The sequence below is a fragment of the Eleutherodactylus coqui genome, chromosome 1 (assembly GCF_035609145.1).
Source record: "Eleutherodactylus coqui strain aEleCoq1 chromosome 1, aEleCoq1.hap1, whole genome shotgun sequence".
NCBI classification, from domain to species: domain Eukaryota; kingdom Metazoa; phylum Chordata; class Amphibia; order Anura; family Eleutherodactylidae; genus Eleutherodactylus; species Eleutherodactylus coqui.
In genome coordinates this window covers 206,451,190-206,478,407 of record NC_089837.1, presented here as the reverse complement: position 1 = coordinate 206,478,407, position 27,218 = coordinate 206,451,190, and the positions used below count along the sequence as shown (strand labels likewise).

Below are 27,218 nucleotides of genomic sequence, written 5' to 3'. Positions count from 1 at the left end.
CTGGTTGTTCAGCCTCCTGGGGTTTTGCACGATAGTCGTCCCGTGTAAAAGCATGCAGAAAACTGAACGGGGATTGTTCAGTACTGAATGCTTGCTGTTTACACTGAACGGCCGCTGTTTACAGTGAATGGAGAGGGGTGAGGGAGAGAACCCTCCGCCCGCTGCCCGCTGCCACGACCCCTGCTGGCCGCTCTATGAGCGATCCAGTGATACTTGTTAAAAAAAGGAAATATGATTAAACAGAAGCAAACTGCCAGCTTTCCGTTTTTTTGAACACCCGTTGAAATTCAATGGGGGAATGGATGTTTATTTCAGTTTTTGTGCTCCAAACACAGAACACAGAAATAAAATGATGATTAAGGCTGGGTTCTCACACGCCGAGGGAAAAACCGCGAGATTTCCACCGGGAAAAGCGCTGCTTCAAAACCAGCGGCACTTATGGCTGGCTAATCCCGGGATTAGCAGCTGCAGGCAAATCCGCCCTGTGTGAACCCAGCCTAAAAGTCCTAGAACCGATGTGAGAGGAGCATTCCAGTTACCATGTAATACTGCGTACAGTGACTGCCTACAGCTGTTCTGGCTGTAAACGCTGATTGAGTTTACAGCACCCATACCTGTTAGTCAGGACAACTCTTCAACCTCTTAAGGGCCAGCCATTTTTGGGCTTTTTTTATTCTACCTTACAAGAGCCATATCTTGTTTATTATCCTGTCAAAATTGCCATATGAGGACTTGTGTTTTTTGCAGGATGGGTTGTGCTTTTTTAATGGTACCTTTTAAATGCACCATATAATGTAATGAAACATGTAAAAATAACGGTTTTAAGTGGGATGAAATGGGCAAATGGTAACGTCTTAATTATAAAAGGTTCTCTTTATAATACTGGTTAGTTTGATTACATCAATACCAAATTCCTATGGTTTTTGTTTCGCAACTTAAAAAATGTTTTAAAATCTTTTCAGTTTTTAAAAGTTGGCAGAGAGTGGTTGGGACTTACAAATACAGCCAAATTGACTTCTCCACGCTGATTCTGTAACCCCCAGAATGGTGGTTAACGCAAACAGCATAGCACAAGGAGCTACACTGTTTTTGTAAGCCCCAGCCAGTGCATTCAGCTGGGCCAGGGGCAGTGCGGACCAGGAGTAGAGACAAGTGCTAGATGCAGACGTGGGCCTATGGATATGCCATGGAAATCTCAGCTGGAAATACTCTTTCAATGGATTTCAATAAATGGCGGCTCTGGAGCCCTTCACTAGGCCTCTGGCTGCCATGTCAATCTACTGGCACCATGCAATCGCATCTACAGAGGGCCTGGATTGGGCAATGAAGGGAGCCCCACTGTAACAATTTACATGCCACAGATCACTGCACTGACCACAGCGTCTGAGTGGTTCATGGCCACAATCAAAATTATCTGTATATGTGACCACAGTAGCCAAGGATCACCTGTTTAACACAGCTGGCACGTGGCAGATGTAAACTGAGATGGGCTACCAAGCCCACTCCATCATCGCACTACGAACATATGACGTGTATACATACGACAGATGGTCATTATAAGGTTAAACTACAGATAATTTCATATATAGCTTAAAATTTCCCTACAGAAGGTGGCCATAGACTGACCACGTTGCATTATACCGTTAATTGTTTCAGAGTGAGATTAGATCCATCACATAAGCAACGTTTAGATCTCACACCTACATTGAATTTATAAAGTGTCAGAGCCAAACAAACATAGTAAGGTACAGTGTAAACTTACTGATGGAATTTGTGAAACTGAATTCGACCTATTTAAGCGTCTCTGAGTGAGATTATTTTCCATTTCATTGACCTCCGTTTTAAGTTTGTCCAGCTTTTTCTTTTGTACTTCTAGTTCTCGATGAAGCCGCTCCATCCTTGCCTTCTGGTGTATTAGCAAAGCTGAAAAAACAAGGTTAAAAAAAAGAAAGAAAAAAAAGGACTTAAAGGTTACTCTTAAGTGAATAGAAAAAAAATTAGGGCCAGAAAACTCTGGAATAAGACTGAAAGCAGCTTTAGTATTTAACTGGTACATGCATGGTTTTTTTATTTTCCCCTCTTAAAAGGAGTTTTTGAGCGAGCTAATTAAAAACACGCTTTTGTTCTGGCTTTTTTTTTTCCTACATTGGACAAGTGGTCAGAAAAGAAAAGCGCCGTTTGTAGTGCTTACCATAATTCTCTGTTGGACTACAATTAGCATCTATGCAGGGCGTCAAAACTGGAAAGTAGTACCTTTTTTTTTTTTCTTCCTATAAAAAGACTGACACCTGCCTAGTGAAATACTGCAAAAATTTCTAACAATTAGAAAAATTTGCAGCAAACAGTCCAATATATAAAACACTTGTCCTACCATTAAAATGGATGCCCTACCCCGGTTTTCCAGGCCCTCCTGATTATGGTATTCCAAACATTTAACAAACTGAAGTCGGCACTGACCAGAATAGTTTAGGGATGAGGGCGACGACAGAGACCGCGGGTGGGTATACACACATTGTCGTATGCCAAATCAAAGGAGGGGCAGGCTTGCCTGACCTTAAAAACTTTCATGTGGCGGCTGTTCGAATGCATCTTCTACACTGGCACTATAACACTTACAAATAATGGATAGCATTGGAGCAAACCGCTTGTACAGTTCCCCTGAGGCTACTCCCATGGGTAAAAAAAAAAATTAAAAAAGGAGGATAGGGCTAGAGATGAGCGAACCTGCTCGTTTCGAGTAATTACTCGATCGAGCACCGCGATTTTCGAGTACTTCCGTACTCGGGTGAAAAGATTCGGGGGGCGGGGGGAGGCGTGGCGGAGCGGGGGGGGGGGTAGCAGCGGGGAACAGGGGGGAGCCCTCTCTCTCCCTCCCCGCTGCAACCCCCCCACTCACCCACAGCGCCCCCCCGAATCTTTTCGCCCGAGTACGGAAGTACTCGAAAATAGCGGTGCTCGGGCCAAAAAGGGGCGTGGCCGAGTAGGTTCGCTCATCTCTAGTACTAATGTAAACTACAGGACATCCCGCAAAAACTGAGCCCTTGCACAACTACGTCGACGGAAAAATAAAAGTTATTGCGCGCAAAAGATGCAGCAGAAAATGAATTTTAAAAAAGTGTCTGAAAAAAATACAAGTACTACAGCAAAAAAACCCCAAAACTATACAGGTTTGGTATTGCAGTAATCGTACTGACCCTAGAATACATCATATCATTTTTGTTGGTTTGTGCGCCGTAGAAGCAAAACGCACTGAAAGATGGTGGAATGTAGTCTTTTTTCAATTTTACTCCAGTTAGAATTTTGTAAAAGTTTTTCAGTACATTATTATATGGTACTTTAAATAGCACCATTGAAAAATACAACTCGTTCCACAAAAAAAAAGCCCTCATGCAACGTCGATGTATAAAGAAGTTATGCTTTTTTAAAGGAAGGGGGGGGGGTGCGGCGTCATTAAGGGGTTAAATAATGTACTATCTTCCTTCTCTGGGTCATTACGAATGCAGGGATACCACGTGTGTAATTTTTATTTTTTTTTTTTTTTACAAAGTAAAGGGAGAAAGGTGGTGTTTCGGCGTTTTTAATTTTCTTTACATTTTTTTTTTTTTTACTTTTCAAAGATTTGTCCCTTTAGGGGACTTCCACAGAGGCCCATCAGGACCCCCTGATCCCATTGCGGGGGTCCGATGGTGACAGCCTTTTACATGCTGCAGTCGCAAAGACTGCAGCATGTAAAGGGTTAAACAGCAGAGATTTGAGGTTTTCTCCTTTCTCTGCTGTAAGAGCTGGTGCCTGGCTATCCTATGACAGCCAAGCACCAGCTTTTCCTGCCACAGGGATTATCGGCCGGCTTCTGACAAGCCGATGGACTCCGTGGCAACCTGTAAACAAAGCAGTGCAGGAGTTTTAAAAAAAGAAGCGGGAAGTTGCCGGCAGATCAGTTCCATCTTCCTGCTTCTTTTTTTAAAGTCCTGCACTGTTCTCTGTGGGTCTGTGCAGGCAGAGCACACTGCCACAGCTTATGGCAATGTGCTCTGCAGGTCCCTTAGCGCAGTGTTTCCTAACTCCAGTCCTCAGGAACCGCCAACAGGTCAGGTTTTCAGGATTTCCTCAGTGTTGCACAGGTGATGTAATTATCATCAGTGCCTCAGACATTGCCACAGGTGTTCTTACCATAGGATATCCTGAAAACATGACCTGTTGGTGGTCCGAGGACTGGAGTTGGGGACCCCTCCCTTAGCGAAACATAGCCGGGAAATCTTTCGGGCTATATCACTATGGGCAGTGGAGCTCGTCCCGGAAAATTTCCGGGTGTGCCACTGAAGGGGTTAATCATTCTGTCTCTGCATGCATTTACACAGGACGACTATCATTCACACTCCTGTTTATGTGAGCCCGGCCTAATCCTACCCGTGATAATATATGACTGCTGAGAAATTTTGGCCCATTATCAGATTCTGTGGTCAGTGTGAAAACTGCAATTTTTTTTTCTAATATAAATCATGACCGAATTTAAAAATAAATAAATCTTAAAAGGTTTAGCTAAAAAACTTGTTTTATATACAATAGGTCATAGTCTGATGACATTCCCTTTAAGTTTTTCGCAGCCAAATAGAAATTGAAGAAGGAAGCCCAAAAGGGTAGATTCCGGTAGCAAATTTCTAGGCTCATTGCATACCTGATGAACGTTGAGAAAGCCAATAATGCATTCACAGATCACACAACCACAAGGCAACGCTCACACAACAGAACAGCCCTTTCGTCCCAATTCAAGATTTTATTTGTTTGGGGTTTCACAATTTGATGCAGATTCACCCTCTCCCTAGTGGAAAAAACTGAAGTATCCATCTGTACATGTTAAAAAAAAAATTCTAAAAGTTCACACACTTCCCATGGAGATCTGTTGCTTCCTATGCACGAGTGGAAATCCATTGCAATTTCTGCTCGCAGAGGAAAAGGAAAAAAAAAACAAAAAACAAAACAACCGCATGGGCGTAGCTGCTGCTGCCAGGGTTGCATTCTGCATGCAGAATCTGACCTTCCTCTGTTAGGCGGCCCTATACTTTGTCCTCCTAACTTTACAAACAGTGGCACAGAAAACCATATGCAAAAAAAATTATTCGTTTTCCCTAGGAAGATGTCCTAGAACCATTGACCAAAAAAAAACAAAAAGGAAATGTAAGAACAAAAGCAGGCGTTCCTCATGCTGTGGCTTTGAGCTTGGAGTGAATTACAAAGTTGGGTTTCCATTCTGCGGTAACTGAATGCAGCTATATTCCCCACCCACCACACAATTTTGCCAGTCTATGGGCAGTATTATCAGAAAAACTATGCGGTCAGTGTGCAGGGTTTTGGCCACATGCAGGTAGTGCAGCGAGCAAACTCAACCTCAAGGGCTCAGTCACATGGGCGTTTATTGCCGCGATTTGCGCATGCGTCCGGCGATTTTTTAAAACCATTGCTTTGCAATGGTATCGGACACATGAGCGCTTTTTATGCGCTCGTCCGATAAATTAGAGAACAGAAATCGCAGATCGCACCTATCTGCGATCCCTGTTCTCTTCTCTATATGCGCTCAATGGGGCCGGCGGCAGCAGCACCGACCCCAATGAGAACATATAGAAGACAAATCATTCTTCTCTGCCACAGCTGATGTTTGCCCATTCAATTCAATGGAGCGGCAATACAGCCGCTCCATTGAAAGCAATGGGCTGCCGGCGTGCGTGGGGTTAATTGTCGGGAAGGGGTTAAATATATAACCCCTTGCCTGCAATGCATCCTGAAAAGTGAAAAAATAAAAAAAAAAAGGATGTACTCACCTGCTCCCGGCAGCCTGAGATCCCCGCTGCCGTCCTGCAGTGGGTGTGAAGGGGGTGTGACTCAGGCTTGCCCCTGATTGGCTCAGCCTGAGCCAATCAGAGGCTGATCTCAGTCACACCCATTCATGAATTCATGAATGGGTGTGACTGAGACTTGCTTCTGATTGGCTCAGCGCTGAGCCAATCAGGGGCAAGCCTGAGTCACACCCCCTTCACACCCACTGCAGGCCGGCCTCCGGGATCTCCAGCTGCCAGGAGCAGGTAAGTACATACATTTTTTTTATTTTTTCACTTTTCAGGATGCATTGTTGGGAAGGGGGTTATATATTTAACCCCTTCCCGACAATTCATCCCACACTCGCCCGCAGCGCTTGCATTCAATGGAGCCGCTGTATTGCCGTCTCCATTGAATGCAATGCGCTGGACAGCTCCGGCCCGTTTCTAATGAAACGCGGGTAGGAGCAGATTTTCGGGCGATTTTTGGGCCGATTTTTGGGCGCCGGTCACGCGATTTGCGCATGCGCATCCGTCATGCGATGCGCAAATCGCGTGAAAAAACGCCCGTGTGACTAAGGCCTAAGGTGGTTTTCCTTTTAGTCACTCCAAATAACAATCCACTGTCGAATGCAGACTGGCTAAGCGGAATAATATGTGAAAAATGGAATCCACTACCTTGATCCGAAACATGACCATTAGAGATGAGCGAACCTACTTGGCCAAGCCCCTTTTTCGCCCGAGCACCGCGATTTTCGAGTACTTCCGTACTCGGGCGAAAAGTTTTTGGGGGGCGCCGTGGGTGAGTGGGGGGGGGGGGGGGGGGGGGTGAGAGGGCCCCCCCCGTTCCTACCCCCCCCCCGCTCCGCCGCGCCTCCCCCCGCCCCCCTTCACCCGAGTACTGAAGTACTCGAAAATCGCGGTGCTCGATCGAGTAATTACTCGAAACGAGTAGGTTCGCTCATCTCTAAGTACCATTCATTGTTTAGTGGAAGAGCAGCTGCTTGGGAGCACTGGGAGCGAGAGGTGTGAGGAGGGGGTTAAGCAAAGTGAGCTGTAGCAGAAGCCTTTAATGGCCATGGAAGGTTGGTTGATTGCGCCTCATATGAGAAATTTTTCTCTCAAATGGCATTTGAAGAGCACCTTAACCCTCCTTTGGATTAACATGTTAGGATTATAAATTAAACTTGACCTATTTGTACATTTTTTCAACTTTAACTATGTAACTCATCACTTCAGGGTAAGACTACACACGGCATCACCGATACGCCTAAAAACCATGGCAGCGGAGTTAAAAAAAAAAAAAAAAAAAGACAAAAAAATAAACCCACTTATTTTTAACCCCTTCAACTCGCCATTGCCCCCTCCCCCCATAATGCAATCGCAGGGTGCCGATTGTTGCCATGGCAGCCCTAGGCCTAGTGAAGGCTACAAAGACTGCCAAGAATTTAACTATATTAAGTGCTGTTTATGGCTGGCTTAATATGGGAACATGAATTTGTGATTTTCAGTATTGCAGTATATTAGTATTTTTAACATTTTTGTTCCCTAGGGGGGCAAACAAAAAAATGCAAAATGTAAGTGAAATAAAATTTGTGAAAATTATATTTTTCTTCTTGGTAACTATGGATGGAATTCTACAATTGCCCTTATTTACAGAAACAACCCTCACCCTTCCTCGGACAGAGTTTATACTAATCAATAATCAACACCAATAGAGAGACACCTATCCAGTGGGTTTAATTCTTTGCAGGAATGGCTTCTTAGGCTGGTATTCCCACACTGAATTACGATAAAGCCAGTAAGTAGCCAAAACAGGAAATGAAGGAACATGTATGAAATATTCTGATACACCTATACACATCCATTCTCAGTATTACTTTACGGGCAGTGATCCATCAGGAGCTGTGATATGTTCTCTATCACAGTTCACACACATGCCTCTGGCCAATGAAGCACCAGGACCTCAATGCAGAGATGTCGTTATGTCCACCTGCACCATGCAACTGACAGAAGGCCATAGGCCAGAAGTGGCCTGGAGTCTGAGCTGCTGTGTTCATTGTAGGAATGGATTTAGGGGAGTATTATATTAGTAACTTTTGCAATACAAAACATCAATACTATGAAAAATAAGCAAACTTAAGTGAAATTGTTATTAAAACACAAGAATAAAAAAAAAAACCAAACAAACAAAAAAAAACCAAAAAACAATTCTCTGCAAAAATTCGAACTATATTAAATATTTACCTTGTGTATAAGCTGCATCATCGGAACCCACGCTCAGCTTCCTTACATCGTTTATTCTATCATGTGCTAAAACAGGGTCTGTTATATGGATACCTTCTGACTCTGCAAATGGAAGGAGGTTTGTAGGCTCAAAGGTTGGAGACACAACACCAGGGGAAACTGATGGAGGTTTGTTTGGGGACACAGTTATTTTAAAAGTATATTTTGTATTGGGTTGAGTTACAACAACACGAGGAGATGTTGCAGTTATGTTGTTCCCAAGTGCTCGGCTTTTGGGTGGATGATGATGAATGTATGCAGGTCCCATGCTTACTTGCCCAGAGACATTCCTGGCTGTACTGGCTGCACCAGGATTAGCGGAAATAACAAGTGTTGGCTGACTTCTAACAATCTGATCATCACCACCACCAGGGGCTGAAATGTAGACTTTCCGCTGGCCACGGCCAAAGCATTCATCTGCAATGTAAACATCAGGCTGTTTCCTTAACTGATTGTTCAAAGCAGAAGGGTTAGTGGAACTTCGAGAACTTGTGGAACGCAGCATGGAGTTACTTCTTTGGGGTGGTTCAAGTTTAATTTCTATTTGGTTTTTCCTGGGACCAGTTGAGATATTTTGAATGTTGTATTGGGTCGAAGGCTGGGAAGCACCTGAAGAATGGAGCAATGGTGCTTGAGGAGTGGTGGGTGAACTAATAGGCATGTACACATGAGAAGTCTGGTGGCCATGCTGATTAGGCTGTGCTGAGGTATGTGATTGAGTGTAAGAAGGAAGTGTTGTCCAAGGATTGTGCTGTGTGGGATGATAAGCTTGCTGGGAGAGATTCGGAGACATCCAGCCTGATTGTTGTTGGGTTTGTCGTGTTGTGCCACCTTGAGAAGTTATATAAGGTCTAATATATATAGAATTTCCATGTGGACTGTTAAGTACAGGTGGTGGACCACCATGTATGTGCAAAGATGTAGGGGTATTACGATTAGACTGGATATTTGGAGCCAAAGTAACCATGATAGGATTGAACCTGGCTGTTTGCAAGCCTGATGAGGTTTTGCTGCCCAACTGAAGTCCAAAGTGATGGCCTGGGTTTGAAGAGTTAATTGTATTTGTCATCCCAAAGACATTATAGCTAGAAGGCACAACCGGCGCAGTCTGTGGCTCTTGTTGATACAGTTCATTATTGGATTGCCCTCCCTGAAGTTGTCCATCACTTATGCTGTGACTTAAAGTCCTGCTGTTTCCATTTATTCTGCTTCCATCCCTGCCCTCATGGTACTGAGACTGCAAATCCAAATTAAGGGATGTCATGTGATTTCTTAAACCGGCAATGCTTGATTCTTCCGAAGGGGAGACGTCACCTTCACCATACAGATATTTTGTACTCTCTTGAGAAAGGACTGCACAGCAAGCATCCAGATTGTTGTTGTTCTATGAAAGAAAGAAAGAGTGAAAAATTAAAGGATAAACATTACAATTTACAAAAGTAAACAAATTCATCCCAATTATTTTAAGCTCTATAGGCAATGGTGTAATGGATTCCATTTTAGAGGATTCACGAGGGGTATTTTATGATGTTTTCTAACAAATTCCACTGGCTTTTATTGGGTTCCCCTGTTTACACCCAGGCTTGCACTGCTCTTTGGAATAAGTGAGAAAAGGGCATCTCTACTTACTAAACAGTTTTAACCTTAAGGAAAAAAAAAAAAAAAAAAAAAAGCAGGTATTAATGGATGATAAAAATGGCAATTGGACATTGCTAGGAGAAAATGTGCACAACTAGTTAGTTTTTATTTTGTATCTACTACTACAAAAGGTTGCAGTTATGATGACCCTCTGTGATAAAGATGATGACACTTATCTGGGCAGAAGGCACTCCCCCCTATAGTTTCAATTTTCTGGTTCCATAAAGCTTTACAAACACTGTGCATGCGAGATTCCTGTACAGGTTCCTGACCAGCTCATGCTAACCGCTGCCTGGGTGGAAGGATTCCCACGAATCGCCATAATGGTAAGGACCAGCTAAGTTAGGTGGCCATCTTAACTTAAGCCAAAAGTGGTTTTGTTTTTTGGGGGGTGTGGGAGGGATTTCAATACAGTTAGGCCCAATACAGATTCTGCAGCTATAAGCGTCCATAGCATGCAGTGCAAAAAATAAAGGCTTCCATTGAAGTCAGGGTAAGCCGTCCGATTTGTGGACGTGCCACGGATTCAGCGGGAAAAGCAGGAGTTTAAAAAAAAAAAAAAAATGTGTTGCCCATGTCCGACAACGAGCCGTGCGGACCATCCGCAGTACAAAGAACCCAGAAGTAGGGAGGTCCGAGTGGACACCGCCACCTGCGCACACATTTATGCAGGGTCACCCGTCGCAACACGGCCAGATTCCGTGTGGGATTCCCTACGCGGAATCCATGCATGCCGTGTGCACGCGGCCTTAATCCCCATCAGCCTTGTCAAAATAGCGTTTTAATCGTGTTCTTTCCAAAAACTGCTGTGGACAGATGTTAAGGTAATAGGGAAATATGAAATTCACTAGCAAGAGCATTTTTCCAGGAGTTTTTGCTCATGTATTGTGTTTTTTGGGTCTGTGGTAGTTTTTCGTTTTAGAAGATGCAGCATATTCCGGGTATTTATTTTTTGGTGCTTTTCCATAGGCTCCTCTATAAGAAGAAACACGAAACAAAACCACCACATACACACAAAATGTGTGTGATCCAAATAGAACTCTTGGTAAAAACGTATGAGATTTTTTTTCCCCCCACAAGGCACAGTATTGTGCAGCTCCTATTATATTGAAGAGGTATCCTGCTTAATATAGATGCATAGAAGATCACAGAAGTACTGGACATTATTGGGATTCTTACATCAGCTGGTTTTTTGCCTGTGCTGCAAATGCTCAGAAGGAAGACAAACTTACTTACACACTACAAGACTGGTTTCACACAGCAGCTTTGCTGAAACACACAATGGGGCACACGTCTCTCAGTCTAGTTTCACACGGCTGAGAATCTCGTACAAGTTCTCTGCGTTGTGAGACACAAAACTCACGCAACTATGAACTCCATGCCTTTGAATGGAGTCCACCACATGAGCAATGCTGGAAGAGGAAAAAATTGTGGCTTTTTTTTTTTTAAACGCACGTTGACAAGCGCGACAATGGGCTGAGCTGCTCAGCCAAATACCACGTTCGCCTGTGTGAAGGTAGCCTGAGAGGGATGTTTCATAACCTGAAGTAAGATGTGCCAAATGTACTAGGATATGCCAGAATCTGAAATCTATGACTGCTATGAGCCGACGCAGAATTGCTGTAAATTATAGTGAATGTGATGGGTTGTGGCAGGCCATGACCCACCATTAAGCTCTGCCCCCTTTTCTTGCTACTTTTCAAAAGCAATGTGAAAAGGTTACAGTAGGGCATGGGCCAAAATTACCTTTTAAGCCATATACACATGTGCACATTTGCGCACGCAATATGAAATCAATAGGCTCAATTTTCTCTGCAATGGGATTGTTCAAATGCGTGTTTTCCTGTCTATTTCAGTCATGCAAGTGAAAAAGCAGCATGTCCTATTTCCCTGTGCAATTGTGCACCAAAAATTCCCATAGAGGTCAATGGGGATGCACAAATGATGGTCAAAATAAGCTAGGAGAAGCGTGAAACACTGCGTTACTGCGCAGGAAAAAAAATCACATTTGGAACTCATTAAACTATTTTAGTCAGTACATATTTTTTTCCTGCATGCAAAAACCATGCATGCAGAAAAGTACAGTAAAAAAAAAAAAAAGGTGATGCGAGTGCAAAAAAAAGTCTGTTCCACAAAAACTCTACGCTTACGCACAAATATGCGGTACGCTCAAATGAATCTGGCCTCAACTACCAATGAACTAGTGTAAACCCTTTAAAACACCCTCCTCCCCCATAATGTGGCTTCTTTTTTTGGATCAGAAGTAGCATTGAAATGCATAGTGCAACATAAGATGCAGTACATCCAATGGGATTTCTCACTTTTTGGGGGTTTATCACCCCCCCCCCCCCCCCCATTTTTCAAAATGCAGCATGCTGTGTGTAGGATATAGTTTCCCTATAGGCCTTCTATTTAGAGTTTGAAATATGCATGTACAAAAGCACTCAACAAAAGCAAAAAAGAAATGCAGTTAAACCCCCCCTGCTCCCTCTCAAAAAACACGTTAGTTACAAATTAAAAAAACTTGCTGTTTCAAACTGTCTTTCATTTAGAAAATGCCAGAAAACAAAACAGTGCAAAAGAGCCCCACGACAAATGCAAAATGTACAAGTACTGCAAAATAAGTGATCAATTAAACTGGAGACAAGTTTACTGGTCCTTTAACAAGGTGGTGAATGAAAGTCAAAACTACCAATTCAAGTAGTAAATGTCAAAGGAAAAATAATCTAACACACCAACCTGCTGCATGCATCGGGACACAACAACTTCAGGCACCTCTGGGAATTTCTGCCGCAGGTCATTTAAAACCTGGAAGTCCACTTGTGAGCTTCCTTGGGCCATTCGTGTATTGCCTGTGCAGAACTGTTCTTATCAGTACAGTTCTAGGCCTTGGTGGAACCCAACCTCATCTCTTTGTAAGCATTTTCTGCAAATAAATATAGTGAAAAGGAGGTAAAATATTCATACAAATATCAAATCCTGCATTACTGGAACATTCCCAATTGGGAGCTTTCCTACAATTTCAGGATGTTAAATTTACACTTTTCACCATCATTGTCAAAACTAGAATTGAACATAAATAAAAAGCTCCCCATTAATATGTATGTGGCTTCGCTTTAGGAGAGGGGGGGGGGGGGGGACACACGACAGAACAAGGAAACCCTTACGTCACTACACTGCCAACCTGGCATAATGAATTTGCCAATAAGATGCACTATTTTTTCTGGTAAAGTAATGTAAGGCCTGGATGTATGGAGTGAGCAGACAGAAGTCTAAGCAGTCTTATTTCGATACAGCAAAAGCTTTTGGAAAGGCCAAAACAGTCACACAGAAAATTATCTAAGTGTGTCAAGTTAAACTTTGCTAAATCTGTATTTCTGGTAGATTTTACATCTGTTGACCACAGTAACCACCAGCGGTCAGTCTCTCATGCAGGATCAATGGATGGAAATACCAGCTAAAATGTATTAAAAAGGTTTTCTTCTATTAAAAGAAAACAAAAATCCATACTTACCTATTCCTCCCCGAGGTCAGTCTCTCTTAACATATCTTCTCCTCACTGAGCTTCTGCAGTGCCCCAGGTCACCTCACATTCTTCATCCGGGCCGGTCAGTGAAGGTCACATTGTTCACTGCCTAGGAACGAATTCTGATCCATTTCAGAGACAGCGTGCATGAGCAGTCTTTGAAGTAGATCGGCACTCCCCCTGCCTGTGAACTGTTACATAACGTACATTGGCTGGCAGGAAGAAGACTGACAGTAATGTACGTAACCTCACAGAAAGGAGAAGAAATCAGGCAGCTAGAGGTGAAGTGACCCCCCCCCCCCCCAGACTGCAGGTGAGGTGAAGATCTGGTAAGTAGACTGAAGGGGGAGGAATAGAATTAATAAGTATAGAATCAATTTTTTTCTTTAATGACAGAACCCCTTTAAGTGTTAGTAGAAAGTAAGCCACGGAGAGTATTCAACATTATTAGGACCAAAGCCAGCCCCACTAAGTATTAACATACGTAAATAAATACTCCTTTTAATTCTTGCTCAGGTGTCCAGTTACTTTTGGTAGAATAATGTATGTGTACTCTAGTGGACTTATCCCCACTGGAATATCCGGAAACAAAAAAAAAAAAAAACTACCCCAATTTTATTTTTCAGCATCCCGTCTTTAGCTGATAATTCAGCTCGCTTTGACCGCTATGGTTACCACTTTTTGTTACAGAGAGCTGGTCATTTCAAATCAGTCACTTCATAAGGGTTGAACTGACAAACTGCCAACCCAATGTCTTTACTTTCAAAGCGCTGTACAGTGAGAATCACCACTAAAGTGGAGGACGCATATACGAGTTCCAGCTGCACAGAGCATCAATAATTAGGACGTGGACATATGGAGATGGTGGGTGCAAAGTGTTTAAGGGCATAGTGAAGATTTTCAAATCCACTGCGTGTCCATAACAGTTCAGCATAAGTAAAAAAAAAAAAAAATTAAAAGAAATAAAATATATTATATAACACACACAAACAAATAAAATCCCTGTTATACAGTGTTCTGAGGAGAAGACTATGCACAGCAGGACCTTTGACCAGAGCTGAGATAAAAGAACAAAAAACAAAAATAAAATTAAAGAACAAATTTCAATAGCTCAAAACACAACTACCGATAATATAAGGCTGGGTTCACACAGGGCGGATTTGCCACGGAATGTCTTTGCAAACTTTCTGCACGGAAATTCCGCCTGCAATTTTAATCCCAAGATTAAGCAGCAAAGTGCACATTTGCAAAAATCTCGTCCACACGCTGCAGCCAAGCCGCTCTGAAACTGACATTCAAAGCCGCAGCCTGTCAATTGTATTGCAGTTTCTGTTGCGGGCTCTCTCCTCTCTATGGGCAGAGATGGCCGCAGCGTAATACAAGCGGTGAAGCCGCTTCAAGACCCGTGCCGTAATCTTGCGAATTTCCGTGTGGTCCTGCTGCAATCATTCCGCAAGATTTGCAGCCTTACAAGTGGTTTCTCCAAATTCAACACAAAATTACATTTTTAATGGCTACAGCAGTGTCAAAATTATTTAGCTCCTTCATGAGAGTCTAGTAGTAGAGCATCCTTTTGCTGTCATGACCTGTTGCAAATGACCAACTTCGTTCCTGAGGAATCTTGACCAACTTCGTTCCTGAGGAATCTTGACCAACTTCGTTCCTGAGGAATCTTGACCAACTTCGTTCCTGAGGAATCTTGACCAACTTCGTTCCTGAGGAATCTTGACCAACTTCGTTCCTGAGGAATCTTGACCAACTTCGTTCCTGAGGAATCTTGACCAACTTCGTTCCTGAGGAATCTTGACCAACTTCGTTCCTGAGGAATCTTGACCAACTTCGTTCCTGAGGAATCTTGACCAACTTCGTTCCTGAGGAATCTTGACCAACTTCGTTCCTGAGGAATCTTGACCAACTTCGTTCCTGAGGAATCTTGACCAACTTCGTTCCTGAGGAATCTTGACCAACTTCGTTCCTGAGGAATCTTGACCAACTTCGTTCCTGAGGAATCTTGACCAACTTCGTTCCTGAGGAATCTTGACCAACTTCGTTCCTGAGGAATCTTGACCAACTTCGTTCCTGAGGAATCTTGACCAACTTCGTTCCTGAGGAATCTTGACCAACTTCGTTCCTGAGGAATCTTGACCAACTTCGTTCCTGAGGAATCTTGACCAACTTCGTTCCTGAGGAATCTTGACCAACTTCGTTCCTGAGGAATCTTGACCAACTTCGTTCCTGAGGAATCTTGACCAACTTCGTTCCTGAGGAATCTTGACCAACTTCGTTCCTGAGGAATCTTGACCAACTTCGTTCCTGAGGAATCTTGACCAACTTCGTTCCTGAGGAATCTTGACCAACTTCGTTCCTGAGGAATCTTGACCAACTTCGTTCCTGAGGAATCTTGACCAACTTCGTTCCTGAGGAATCTTGACCAACTTCGTTCCTGAGGAATCTTGACCAACTTCGTTCCTGAGGAATCTTGACCAACTTCGTTCCTGAGGAATCTTGACCAACTTCGTTCCTGAGGAATCTTGACCAACTTCGTTCCTGAGGAATCTTGACCAACTTCGTTCCTGCGGAATCTTGACCAACTTCGTTCCTGAGGAATCTTGACCAACTTCGTTCCTGAGGAATCTTGACCAACTTCGTTCCTGAGGAATCTTGACCAACTTCGTTCCTGAGGAATCTTGACCAACTTCGTTCCTGAGGAATCTTGACCAACTTCGTTCCTGAGGAATCTTGACCAACTTCGTTCCTGAGGAATCTTGACCAACTTCGTTCCTGAGGAATCTTGACCAACTTCGTTCCTGAGGAATCTTGACCAACTTCGTTCCTGAGGAATCTTGACCAACTTCGTTCCTGAGGAATCTTGACCAACTTCGTTCCTGCGGAATCTTGACCAACTTCGTTCCTGCGGAATCTTGACCAACTTCGTTCCTGCGGAATCTTGACCAACTTCGTTCCTGCGGAATCTTGACCAACTTCGTTCCTGCGGAATCTTGACCAACTTCGTTCCTGCGGAATCTTGACCAACTTCGTTCCTGCGGAATCTTGACCAACTTCGTTCCTGCGGAATCTTGACCAACTTCGTTCCTGCGGAATCTTGACCAACTTCGTTCCTGAGGAATCTTGACCAACTTCGTTCCTGCGGAATCTTGACCAACTTCGTTCCTGCGGAATCTTGACCAACTTCGTTCCTGCGGAATCTTGACCAACTTCGTTCCTGCGGAATCTTGACCAACTTCGTTCCTGCGGAATCTTGACCAACTTCGTTCCTGCGGAATCTTGACCAACTTCGTTCCTGAGGAATCTTGACCAACTTCGTTCCTGAGGAATCTTGACCAACTTCGTTCCTGAGGAATCTTGACCAACTTCGTTCCTGAGGAATCTTGACCAACTTCGTTCCTGAGGAATCTTGACCAACTTCGTTCCTGAGGAATCTTGACCAACTTCGTTCCTGAGGAATCTTGACCAACTTCGTTCCTGAGGAATCTTGACCAACTTCGTTCCTGAGGAATCTTGACCAACTTCGTTCCTGAGGAATCTTGACCAACTTCGTTCCTGAGGAATCTTGACCAACTTCGTTCCTGAGGAATCTTGACCAACTTCGTTCCTGAGGAATCTTGACCAACTTCGTTCCTGAGGAATCTTGACCAACTTCGTTCCTGAGGAATCTTGACCAACTTCGTTCCTGAGGAATCTTGACCAACTTCGTTCCTGAGGAATCTTGACCAACTTCGTTCCTGAGGAATCTTAGCCAATTTCTTATGAGCAATTGCCACCATTTCACTAATATTACCAAGTTTGCATGCTGCAACTGCTTTCTTCAAAAAAACATTAAGATTTTGTATGGGGTTTGAGTTAGGTGACTGATGGCCGCACCACAATCTTCCAAGACTTCTTAAAGGGGTTGTCCCGCGCCGAAACGGGGTTTTTTTTTTTTTTTCAACCCCCCCCCCCCCCCCCCCCGTTCGGCGCGAGACAACCCCGATGCAGGGGTTAAAAAAGAACACCGCACAGCGCTTACCTGAATCCCCGTGCTCCGGTGACTTCTTACTTACCTGCTGAAGATGGCCGCCGGGATCTTCTCCCTCGGTGGACCGCAGGGCTTCTGTGCGGTCCATGGCCGATTCCAGCCTCCTGATTGGCTGGAATCGGCACGTGACGGGGCGGAGCTACCAGGAGCCGGTCTCAGGCACGAGCGGCCCCATTCAGAAAACAAGAGGACCGGACTGCGCAAGCGCGTCTAATCCGGCGATTAGACGCTGAAAATTAGACGGCTCCATGGAAACGAGGACGCCAGCAACGGAGCAGGTAAGTGAATAACTTCTGTATGGCTCATAATTAATGCACAATGTACATTACAAAGTGCATTAATATGGCCATACAGAAGTGTATAGACCCACTTGCTTTCGCGGGACAACCCCTTTAAACAAAGCTTTGGTGGACTTTGAGGTAAGTTTGGGATCATCCTCGTGTTGGAAAGTTCAACGACTGCCAAATTTCCGTTCCTCACAGAGCACTTGAGGTTTTCTCCTAAGATTTCTGACACTTGACTGAATCCATCTTGCTCTCCACACATACTGCAGGTTTCCGGCCCCAGAGCATCACCGAGCCCCCGCCATGCTGCATTGTAGGAGGGGAGGGGGTTCTTTTCAGCAGATCTTTCATATTTTCTCCTGCAGATAGACCGCTGATCCATTGGCCTGGGCGCATGGTACTTAGTGCAACCAGGCGAAAATACCATACCCCAATGTTCCGCATGGTTTCATCAAGGGAATATTTTAAAGAAATCATAAAATTCCTGCATGATGACAATACGCAGTGCCCACCCAACAATTACCCCAATTATATAAAATCAGGCCAGTAATAGAGCATTTTAATGTCAAGTCTGTCCAGGCGTATACCTTCCTAGAGAGCACGATAAGGCGTAAAAATTTACTCACTTAGAAAGATACCAAGATTAAGCCCCCAGAATGTCCCAACTTGCTGGGAACAACAAGAAAAAATGTATGGGAATTGGCGCATCCACTACTGGACCCGGAACAAAATACAGAGAAGGTATTTGTGCTCCAGGTATGGGGAAAAGTAAAGCAGTGATAATTATATTAAAGAAAGTCCAGAAGAAAGTGGACTTATCTGGTGTGAAGTCCATCAGCAGACTGGACTCCACACTAAGGGTCCACAACAGCCTTATAAACCCTCAGGTGTGTGATTCTAATCAGGTCAGGAGAGCAGCACGAGGAAGAAACCCGGGTTATCCAGCCTTCGGCAATACACAGTGTAGAAAGAAGTGAAAAAACTAAGCCCCTTTATGCTACTTAACCAGCTATAAGTGGATTATCATGAAGAAAGTAGAATAGAAATCACTTACTACACTGGGCGGGATCTGGAAATCCCCCATTCCCCCCAACCCGAGTTTGCTTTAACCCATTAAGGACCAGGCACTGTAAATGAGCACTGTGTAGTGAAAGTAACATGTAACTTTCACATCAGGAGCCCGGGGGGGTCATGTGACAGTCTGGGTTCCCTGCTACAGCAGAGCTGGAGGGTCAGACTAGACCCTGTATGGCTCTGCCAGTGACTGTCACTGCAGGGGCTGTTTCCCCCTGCAACTGGGGCTCCTATGGATGCCCCAGCTACAGTGGGAAACTGTCAAAGAGACTGCATCCTTGACTACAATAGGTACAAGTGAGGGGTTGACTTGGCTGATCAAGTTCTCAAGACGTATAGTGCCTTGTGAAAAACAAGGGGGATAGAGGGTTGTTATACTAAAAAAAAAATGTCCGTTTACATCAATGTGCAGGCCAGAGGGGCACCTTTTTTGAATGCAGGACACAATCACTATGAGACAATCTCTATAACAATCTCTATTGGAGTAGAGGGAACCCCCGTCTATCCACAGCCACAGTGACTGGAGGGAACCAAATCTACCACCAGAGACACTCAGATCCAGTGACAAAAATAGGTGGCAAAAGGACCAAAATCAATAGCTAGCGCTCAGGTCCAAACACTGGTAGTGATGCAGAAGAGGAAAACCATTCCCAACAGCCTTCCTACATCCGGGTTAGTCTTCAATGCGAAAAAGCCATTAGAAATGCTTACCTTCAGGGAATATTTATTCAGAGAAGTCCCAGCAGCAGGTACTGAAGCGCGTTTTGGAGGTTGATACAATAGTCAGGCCTATTTTGTGATGGCCGATTTATACGAACAACATGCAGAAGTGAAATTTTGTTTCAAGTGGGGGGGGGGAGGGACACAGAGCCACAGATACTGTTATGATACAAAGAGCCTATAAGGAAGCAGACATGCGTAGAAGGAAGCAATTGACGAAAAAATGGCCTTAATTACAGCCTTGCCTCACCTCACACAACTTTCCTAGGGTTAGGCCTCCTTCCCACGAATGGATTTCCGCCGCGTAATTTGCGGCGAAAATCCGCTGCGTTGCCCGCTGCTATTAGGTTCTATTGAACCTAATAGCTCAGGGCACACGGTGCGGAATTCCACCGCGGAATTCCACACCGTGAAATCTCCCATCCTCACCCGCGGCATGCTCCATTTGCCGCGGGTGTACGCGCTGACGGCTTCCATTGCAGTCAATGGAAGCCGTCCGTTCACGCTATCTCCCGCTGTAACACAGCGGAAGATAGCGTGAAAACGCTTTCCCGCCTACCGCCGCTGCGTCACATGACGCTGCCGGCCGCGTCACGTGACGCAGTGGGCATGTCACATGATGCGGCGGCGGTGGGCGGGGAAGCGTCTTCACGCTATCTTCCGCTGGTAAGTATGGGGTCTCTGGGGGGTGCCGTGACGGGCTTTGCTGCGGAATATTCCGCGGCGGAGCCCGTCACGCTCGTGTGAACCGGCCTTAAAAATAGACCTCAAAAAAGGAAACGTTTTGCTGATGCTGAAGAAATGAAACAAAAAAAAAAAAAACAACAAAAAATGACACAAGTACTAAAAAGACATCAATAACGGCAAATTTTAAAAATGCTTTGAGCAGTGGAAAAAGTTTGGACAAATGTATTGCTTCACATGGAGAATACTTTGAAGGAGACTGAATTCTCAAAATGTACAAATAGATTATTTTTAATAAAAATTCCTGTTTCTTTGGGTACCTCATTTTTTTAGATAAAAAAGGAAGACCTTAACAAAAATATAAAACATGGGGAACATAAAATCATTATCATAAAATAGATCAATAAAAGTGTACAGAATAAAGCAAAGTTATAAAATGGTAAATCTAAGGGATAAAAAAGCAAGAGTTAAAAGCTAAAAGTAGTGAAGGATGAGGGGTCTGTGGAAAGAACTAAGTCTATTTGTATTCATCACTGGACTCAGACTGCATTTAACCCATAACATACCAAGGTGTTAAAGGGATATATCCAATACATTTCAGCCTTATTTCTGAAACTCCCCGGTGGACATTTGTCCTATTGGAGTGACAGGGATATCTGTCAGACTTTTATTATGGTGTTAAAAAATGTCTAGATACGCTATGGTTTTCATACCCATTGCAAATGTTTGATCTACGCTTGTCAATTCTTTCTTTCAATGCATTAATAGAGGCGACAAAGATATCTCAAACAGCATGAACATTCAAGACGACACCCGCAGAACATGTTAAAAGATTTTTTTAAAAAGGCTTTGAGTTGGTAGAGGCGGCTTCCCATAATTATCTTACTAAAAATGAAAAAGAACTGTATCTGGCGCCCTGTGGTGGCCTACTTCTACTTTTTACCTAAGATACATAAAGCCACAGACCGATCGCCAGAACTACCAATAATTTCAGGTATTGGGTCCACCACTAGCAACCTTCCAGAGTATCCTGACCACCTATTACAGAAATATGTCCACGGCCGTGATGGAATATCGCTAGCAATATTCCAACACAGGGGAGATATAGGCTCATTGCGGCAAATCGCAGCATGCTGCGATTTTTGTCCAGCGAGCAGAGAATCGCTATCATTCTCCGCTCGTGGATGTCGGGCTGCACTTTCCATAGTTAGCCCATGGAAAGCTTTTCACAGATCACACTATGACTATCGCCCGTGGACAGTCAGCCTTATTCTTTCTGAGTGCTGATCCCTCAAGCCAGGGAGACAAGGGTTATATTTAGAGATGAGCGAACGTACTCGTTAAGGGCGATTTCGCAATCGAGCATCGCTATTTTCGAGTACCTGACTACTCGGGTGAAAAGATTCGGACGGCGCCGGGGGTGAGCGGGGAGTTGCAGAGGGGAGTGGGGTGGAGAGAGAAAGAGCTCCCCCCTGTCCCCCACTGCTACCCCCCGCTCCACCACGCCGCCCCCTGGCGCCCCTCGAATCTTTTCACCCGAGTAGCCAGGTACTCGAAAATAGCGATGCTACGTTCGCTCATCTTTAGTTATATTACATAGGATTCATTTTATTCTGCATAATAAATTTTAAACAAGTGTTTTTACATCAAGGTGAAAGGTACTGCTATGGGGACACGTTTTACACACAGCTATGCGAATTTGTACCTCATCGTCACATACTTTGCCAGCATTTACATGTCATAATGTAAGGCTAAGCAGAATAGTAATCCTCAGCGTAAGCCTGCAGCGCTGCCACTAATAAATCCACACGCTGCAGCGTGTGCTTGGCCTGGCCGCCATTTCAGCAATGAGGTCATAAGCGGCCGCCGGCTCACCCCTTTTTCAATGCCCGGCCGCCGTCTCTCTGCTCCGCCGGCATCAGTGCTTCCTCACAGCCGTTCTCGGCAAAGCACAGCTAGTAGGGCCGGCCGCCGATTCTCTTTACGGCAGACACATCAGTGCTCGCTCACAGCCCCTCCCAGCAAAATAACTTACTTTGCGGTTCCCTGCTGCCTAAGGCGCGCTGCGCTTGTGCAGTCACGGGGCGGCGGGGAGGAGGTTCTGGCTCCTAAGCCGCCCTGACGTGGAACCCACTCACTGCTGGAGGTGGCCCCCGCTGTACGCCTTTTATACTGGCGTTCCAGGACCTGCAGCCGAGGAAGCTGTCCAGCCAATCAGGGACAGGGGCGTTACCCCCTGTCAATCTTGACTCTACTAGGAATTCCTGGTGGCGTCAAGATACACTAATACCAACAACTTCTAGATGTTTGATTTTCTTCAACAGCGAGTGTGTGTATATATTATATATATTTGTCTATTATACTAATGTATACCTCATCTGCTTGAGAAAAAGGAACTCTTGGCTATCAACCTCGAAAACATGTTGCAGCACCTATTGCTGTGGCTTTTCTCTGAATAAGTATCCCCTGAAGGGAAGCACCACTCCTGGCTTTATTTCACATTGAAGGCTCACCCAAAGGTAGGGAGCAGCGGGGAACTCTAGTGTGCTCCCTAGATGTGCACCATTTTCATCTTTTGCATTGCTACTGATTTATAGGAGAGGTTTGCCACTAAGCACTCTGTTGCTTTTTGGTTGTTTTACCACCTGTGAAGGCAGTCAGACATCAGCAGCTTTCCTCCATTACAAGTTTAAGTCCAGAACTTCTTGCGTTGGGCTTCACCATGCCACACAAGCCCATTTCATCACTCATCTTACTATTCAATATCTGCAAACCGTAGACAAAGTGCAGTCACCTATGACAGATTTTTGTGCTGTAGACCTAGCCACTTATTTCAAAGAGAAAGCTGACATCTGGCCGAAATAATTTCCAAATTCCCGGTGAGTTTTGATCTCCTTTCTTACTGCACTTCCTCTAGTTCACTTTCAGCATTTGACACATTACAGAAGTAGTCGCCAGGCTCCTCTCTTTCTCACCCTACTACCCATATTAAAGACCTTAAGCCATCAAACCCTGTCCAGTCTCTCTCCTCCACTGTCAGTAGTCTCATGCCTAGAATATATAACCTCTCTGACATCTTTTCTTCCTCATTTAAAGGGAGCCTGTCATCACCTTTGAGCGGTATTTCATACTAACTGTGTACCAAATTCCCGTGCCGCTTACCCACGAAGCTGGCGCACACGTAGAGCGACTTTTCAGGTGACTCTCTATGCACATTCTCTAATAAAGAGTAACAGTGTGCATGTGACAAATTTGAAGAGACAGGGCATTCAATGAGTATGGCTCCCGGGGGAGCCGCTGCCTGGGAGCAGGAGCCGGCACACAGTTCTCCACAGGTCAGCCTGACAGATAGGCTGACAGCACAGAATTGGGGCAATTCGCAGCTTGCTGCGAATTGCTGGCCGCAAGCGGAGAATCGCAATGATTCTCCGCTCGTAGACAGGGGGACGGCGCTTTCCATAGCAACGCTATGGAAAGCTTCAGCCTGCATGATTAGCCGGCGATTTACTGCCGGCGAATTCACGGTCAAGGACAAGGGGCTTTAAACTCCTCACTCTTATCCATAAAGCTCTCCACAATGCTGGAACGTCCCTACACCCCCGCCCTACCCCATGCTCCTCGCTCTACTAACGACCTTAGAACAAGTTCCGTCATAGTCCGAACCTCAAAAGCTCATCTCAGAGACTTTTCCCGAGCTGCTCCAGTTCTCTGGAATATACCACCACAGACAGTTAGGTTAATCCTAAACCCCCACAATTTTAAGCACACATCTTTAGGGGGCCGATCACATCCCCTAATCTAACAGTTCCCAGTTTATTCCATTCTACACTCTCCATCAGAGCCTGACCACAGTATCACAAATACCCTACTGCCCTTCATATTTGTACATACAGTAACCGGCTCATACTGCTTTATGTAAACTACCCTGTTTATCTAAAAGATGGCCAAACTATTGTACAGAACAAGCACTTGTACTTCTTGTTACCCCCTCTCCTATTACTCCAATTGTTTATTAGCTAATGTCTGTACACATAACATCTGATTTGTAAAGTGCTGCGGAGTATGTTGGCACCGTATGAAGATTATTAAAATGGCAGGTCCCATGCGGTGTTCCTGGTATGTAGCAGTTAATATTTCACAAAAAGTAGTACAAGGAAGGACAACAAGTGAAGAAGCGAAGACTAGCTTGTCCGGTCCGATCCCACAGAAGAGTAACTAACTGCTGGCTCTGATAGTGAGGCGTCAGAATACACAGTGTAGCCACCAAATGATCAATGTGCACATGCCGACCTGTCCACCGTGGAACACACCTAGAATTGGCAAGCAAGCATTTAATGAATCAAGTTTTCTTTTACACAATGCGGAGGGCCATGTGTATCGCTTACCTGGGAAAGAGATGGCACCAGGATGGACTACGAGAATAAGCCCCATCTGCGGAGGCAATGTGATGTTCTGGGACACGTTCTACTGAAAAGCCTCACATCTTGGCAATCATGAGAATAGTACTGCCTATGTAAACATTGTTGAAGAGCAAGTACACCCCTTCATAACAATGGTACTCCCTTGGCAGTAGCCACTTTCAGCAGGAGAATATGCCCTGCTACATGCAAAACAAGTTCAAGAATGGTTTGCGGAACATAAGAAAGAGTTCAAAGTGATGACTTGGCCTTAACATTCCTCGTACCCCAGCCAAACCAAGCCTCTATGGGATGTGCTGGAAAAACTAGATCTGTGGAGACAGAGTACCACAAGACACAATCAGGTCTTGCAGAGTCCTTGCAATGACAAGTCAGAGCTGTTTGACAGCACAAAGGGGAAGCTCTACATAATAAGCAGTTTTTTTATTTTTTATTTTGCATTTTATGGCTGATCAAATTATATTAGGAGTACAAGTATTTTACTACTCCACATCCCATTACAGCAGGTTATGAAAGCGGGTTGTCAAGAGTATACATAGGAAAGTAACATTTTATAACTACAGTCTTCTAAACTGTAATGGTGGTCAACTGGGCAGAATTATAGGGGGCTTAATGGGGTACTCTGGAATGATTAATATATGGCCTGTTCACAGGGTAGGTGATAAACTGGGCTCCCAAGCCCAGGCCATATTAACCCCTTCACATCCCAGGATGTATACATAAGTCCTAGGTGTGCAAGGTTAAACAGTGCAATTGTACAGGCAGCTTGAAATGTAAGTATAACAAATGAGCATATAACCCCAATAACATTTAGGTTTCACGAGTTACCTCAAGTGCCCTTGTAGACTTTAAAATCCGTTCTCTCAGCGCATTTTCTACGTGAAGAAAAAAAAGGGGGGAGGGGGGAACACAAAGATTAGTAATTTACAATACACACTGGAGGGCACAGAAGCTTATATTAACCCATTCAGTCCATGGCAAACATGTAAATCACAAAGGTGCGGGATGGGTGCCAGCGGTTTCAAACAGCTGTGAAGGGAGATGGCTCCTAATCACGGCTGTTTACCAGTTTACTTGCTCAGTCAATCCTGACAGGGGCGTTTGAGACGTCACCCACAGGGCTTAATAGGTAAATATCAAAATACAATATACAGCTATAATGAATTACTGCAGTATATTGTAAAAGCGATCAACCAAGTCCCCTAAAGTCAACTACAATCTAAGTCAAAATATTTAAACATCAAAAATTCAACACCCCCTCCCCTTTTTAACACAAAGCATTCTGAACTAAAATGTACATGGTATTGCCGCATTTATATAAAAAATAAATAAATAAAACATTTGCACATGGTACATTCTTCACCCCACATCATGAACACTGCAACAAGTAAAATTAGCCAAGCCCTCACACACCCAAGGGGGAAAAGGGGTATAGGGCTTATATTTAGGGGAAAAGACATTTTTTAAAATAAAAGGAAGTTGGGGAAAAAAAATCCTAAACATAGTAGTATCGCGTTGGCCGTGACTCATAAAATAGAGTTAGGCTGCCTGCAGACAGGCGGAAATTCCGTGGCAGGATTTCCGCCGCTGGAAGCCTACATAGGATTGCGTTAACAAACGCAATCCTATGCAGACGGCCGCGCAAAATATCGCGCGGCAAACAAGCCGCGGCATGTTCTAATTCTGTGCGGGGCTCGCAGAGCCCCACACAGAAACGTCACTGCCTGGCAGCCGGCACCTGAAAGATTCGGAGCTGCGGGGCGTGGGTGAGAATTCTCTCTGCCGGATCCGACCCGGCCGTCTGCAGGCGGCCTTAATATGTATTTTTACTGCATCATGAATGCAAAAAAAGCACTCCAACCACCATAAAATAAAAAAAGTTAAAAACTGCATGTTTTCCCACACTTCACACCACTTTTTCTTTAATGTTTTACAATAAATTGCAAGGTACATTAAATGGTACCATTAAAAAATAACTAAAGATACGGCTCTCAAAAAGCAAGGATGAAGGAAATGAAAAAAAAAACAAACTGAAAAAATGCTGGTAGTTTAAATGTAAAGCAATGTAATAGACATTGAAATTGAAAGTTTTACTACTTGGAGGCAAAATTCAATTACTTATTGGCCCAAAAGATCGCTCCCAATCATAGTCTACAGTGAAGACATGTAAACAACTTGCTTGTCTTTTTTGTATTTGTTGTTTTTTGAAGCTGCATTTCTGCCGTGGAATTCTAGCGGAATTTCCATGCGGACCCGCTGAGGTCATTCAGCAAGATTTACGACCTGTGTGACCGCAGCCCAAGGCTGAATGCACGCGACCGGATCCTGCTGCAAAATCTGACCTGGTGCCCAGCCGGTGAGCCCTGCGTACCTGTCCGGATTATTTTTTGTCTGTACTGCCGATGTGCCGGCCCATGCGTATGTGGAATACAGATGTGACCGTGCTGTTTCTAGGCGATGACACGGATTCTGCAGCCTTTTTGCATTTATTGTCCGTATTGTAATTTTTTGAGGACACATGTCTCAGTCGATAAACTTAAGGGCATCTCTGAGCTGATTGAACTTCGCATAGAGTTTACTATTTTACTATTTTTGTAGCCTCCCGATAAAACTCTGCATTGAAAGACAAGTGGAAGTTTATTATATTATAGTCACTATTTCCCAGGTGCCCCTTAAATAGCACTCGTCAATCGGCTCAAGGCAAGCCATGTAAAAGGACTGACGCTGAATGGTAGTTTGAGT

The 27,218-nt window shown here is 44.3% G+C and overlaps 1 protein-coding gene across 2 annotated transcripts in view; it reads right to left on the bottom strand.

Moving 5' to 3' along the window:
• The window catches only part of TAB2 (TGF-beta activated kinase 1 (MAP3K7) binding protein 2), a 55,102-nt gene that overhangs the window by 7,142 nt on the left and 20,742 nt on the right, over positions 1–27,218 (bottom strand). Inside the window, exons 2-5 of one of the 2 annotated variants that reach the window (XM_066605450.1) lie at positions 25,305–25,351; positions 12,474–12,660; positions 8,058–9,480; positions 1,763–1,923 (exon numbers count right to left, since the gene is read on the bottom strand). In XM_066605450.1, the coding sequence (XP_066461547.1) occupies positions 1,763–1,923; positions 8,058–9,480; positions 12,474–12,575 (1,686 nt within the window). In that variant the 5' untranslated portion in view covers positions 12,576–12,660; positions 25,305–25,351. The remainder of the gene's footprint in view (positions 1–1,762; positions 1,924–8,057; positions 9,481–12,473; positions 12,661–25,304; positions 25,352–27,218) is intronic. The other variant, XM_066605451.1, reaches the window with a different exon arrangement.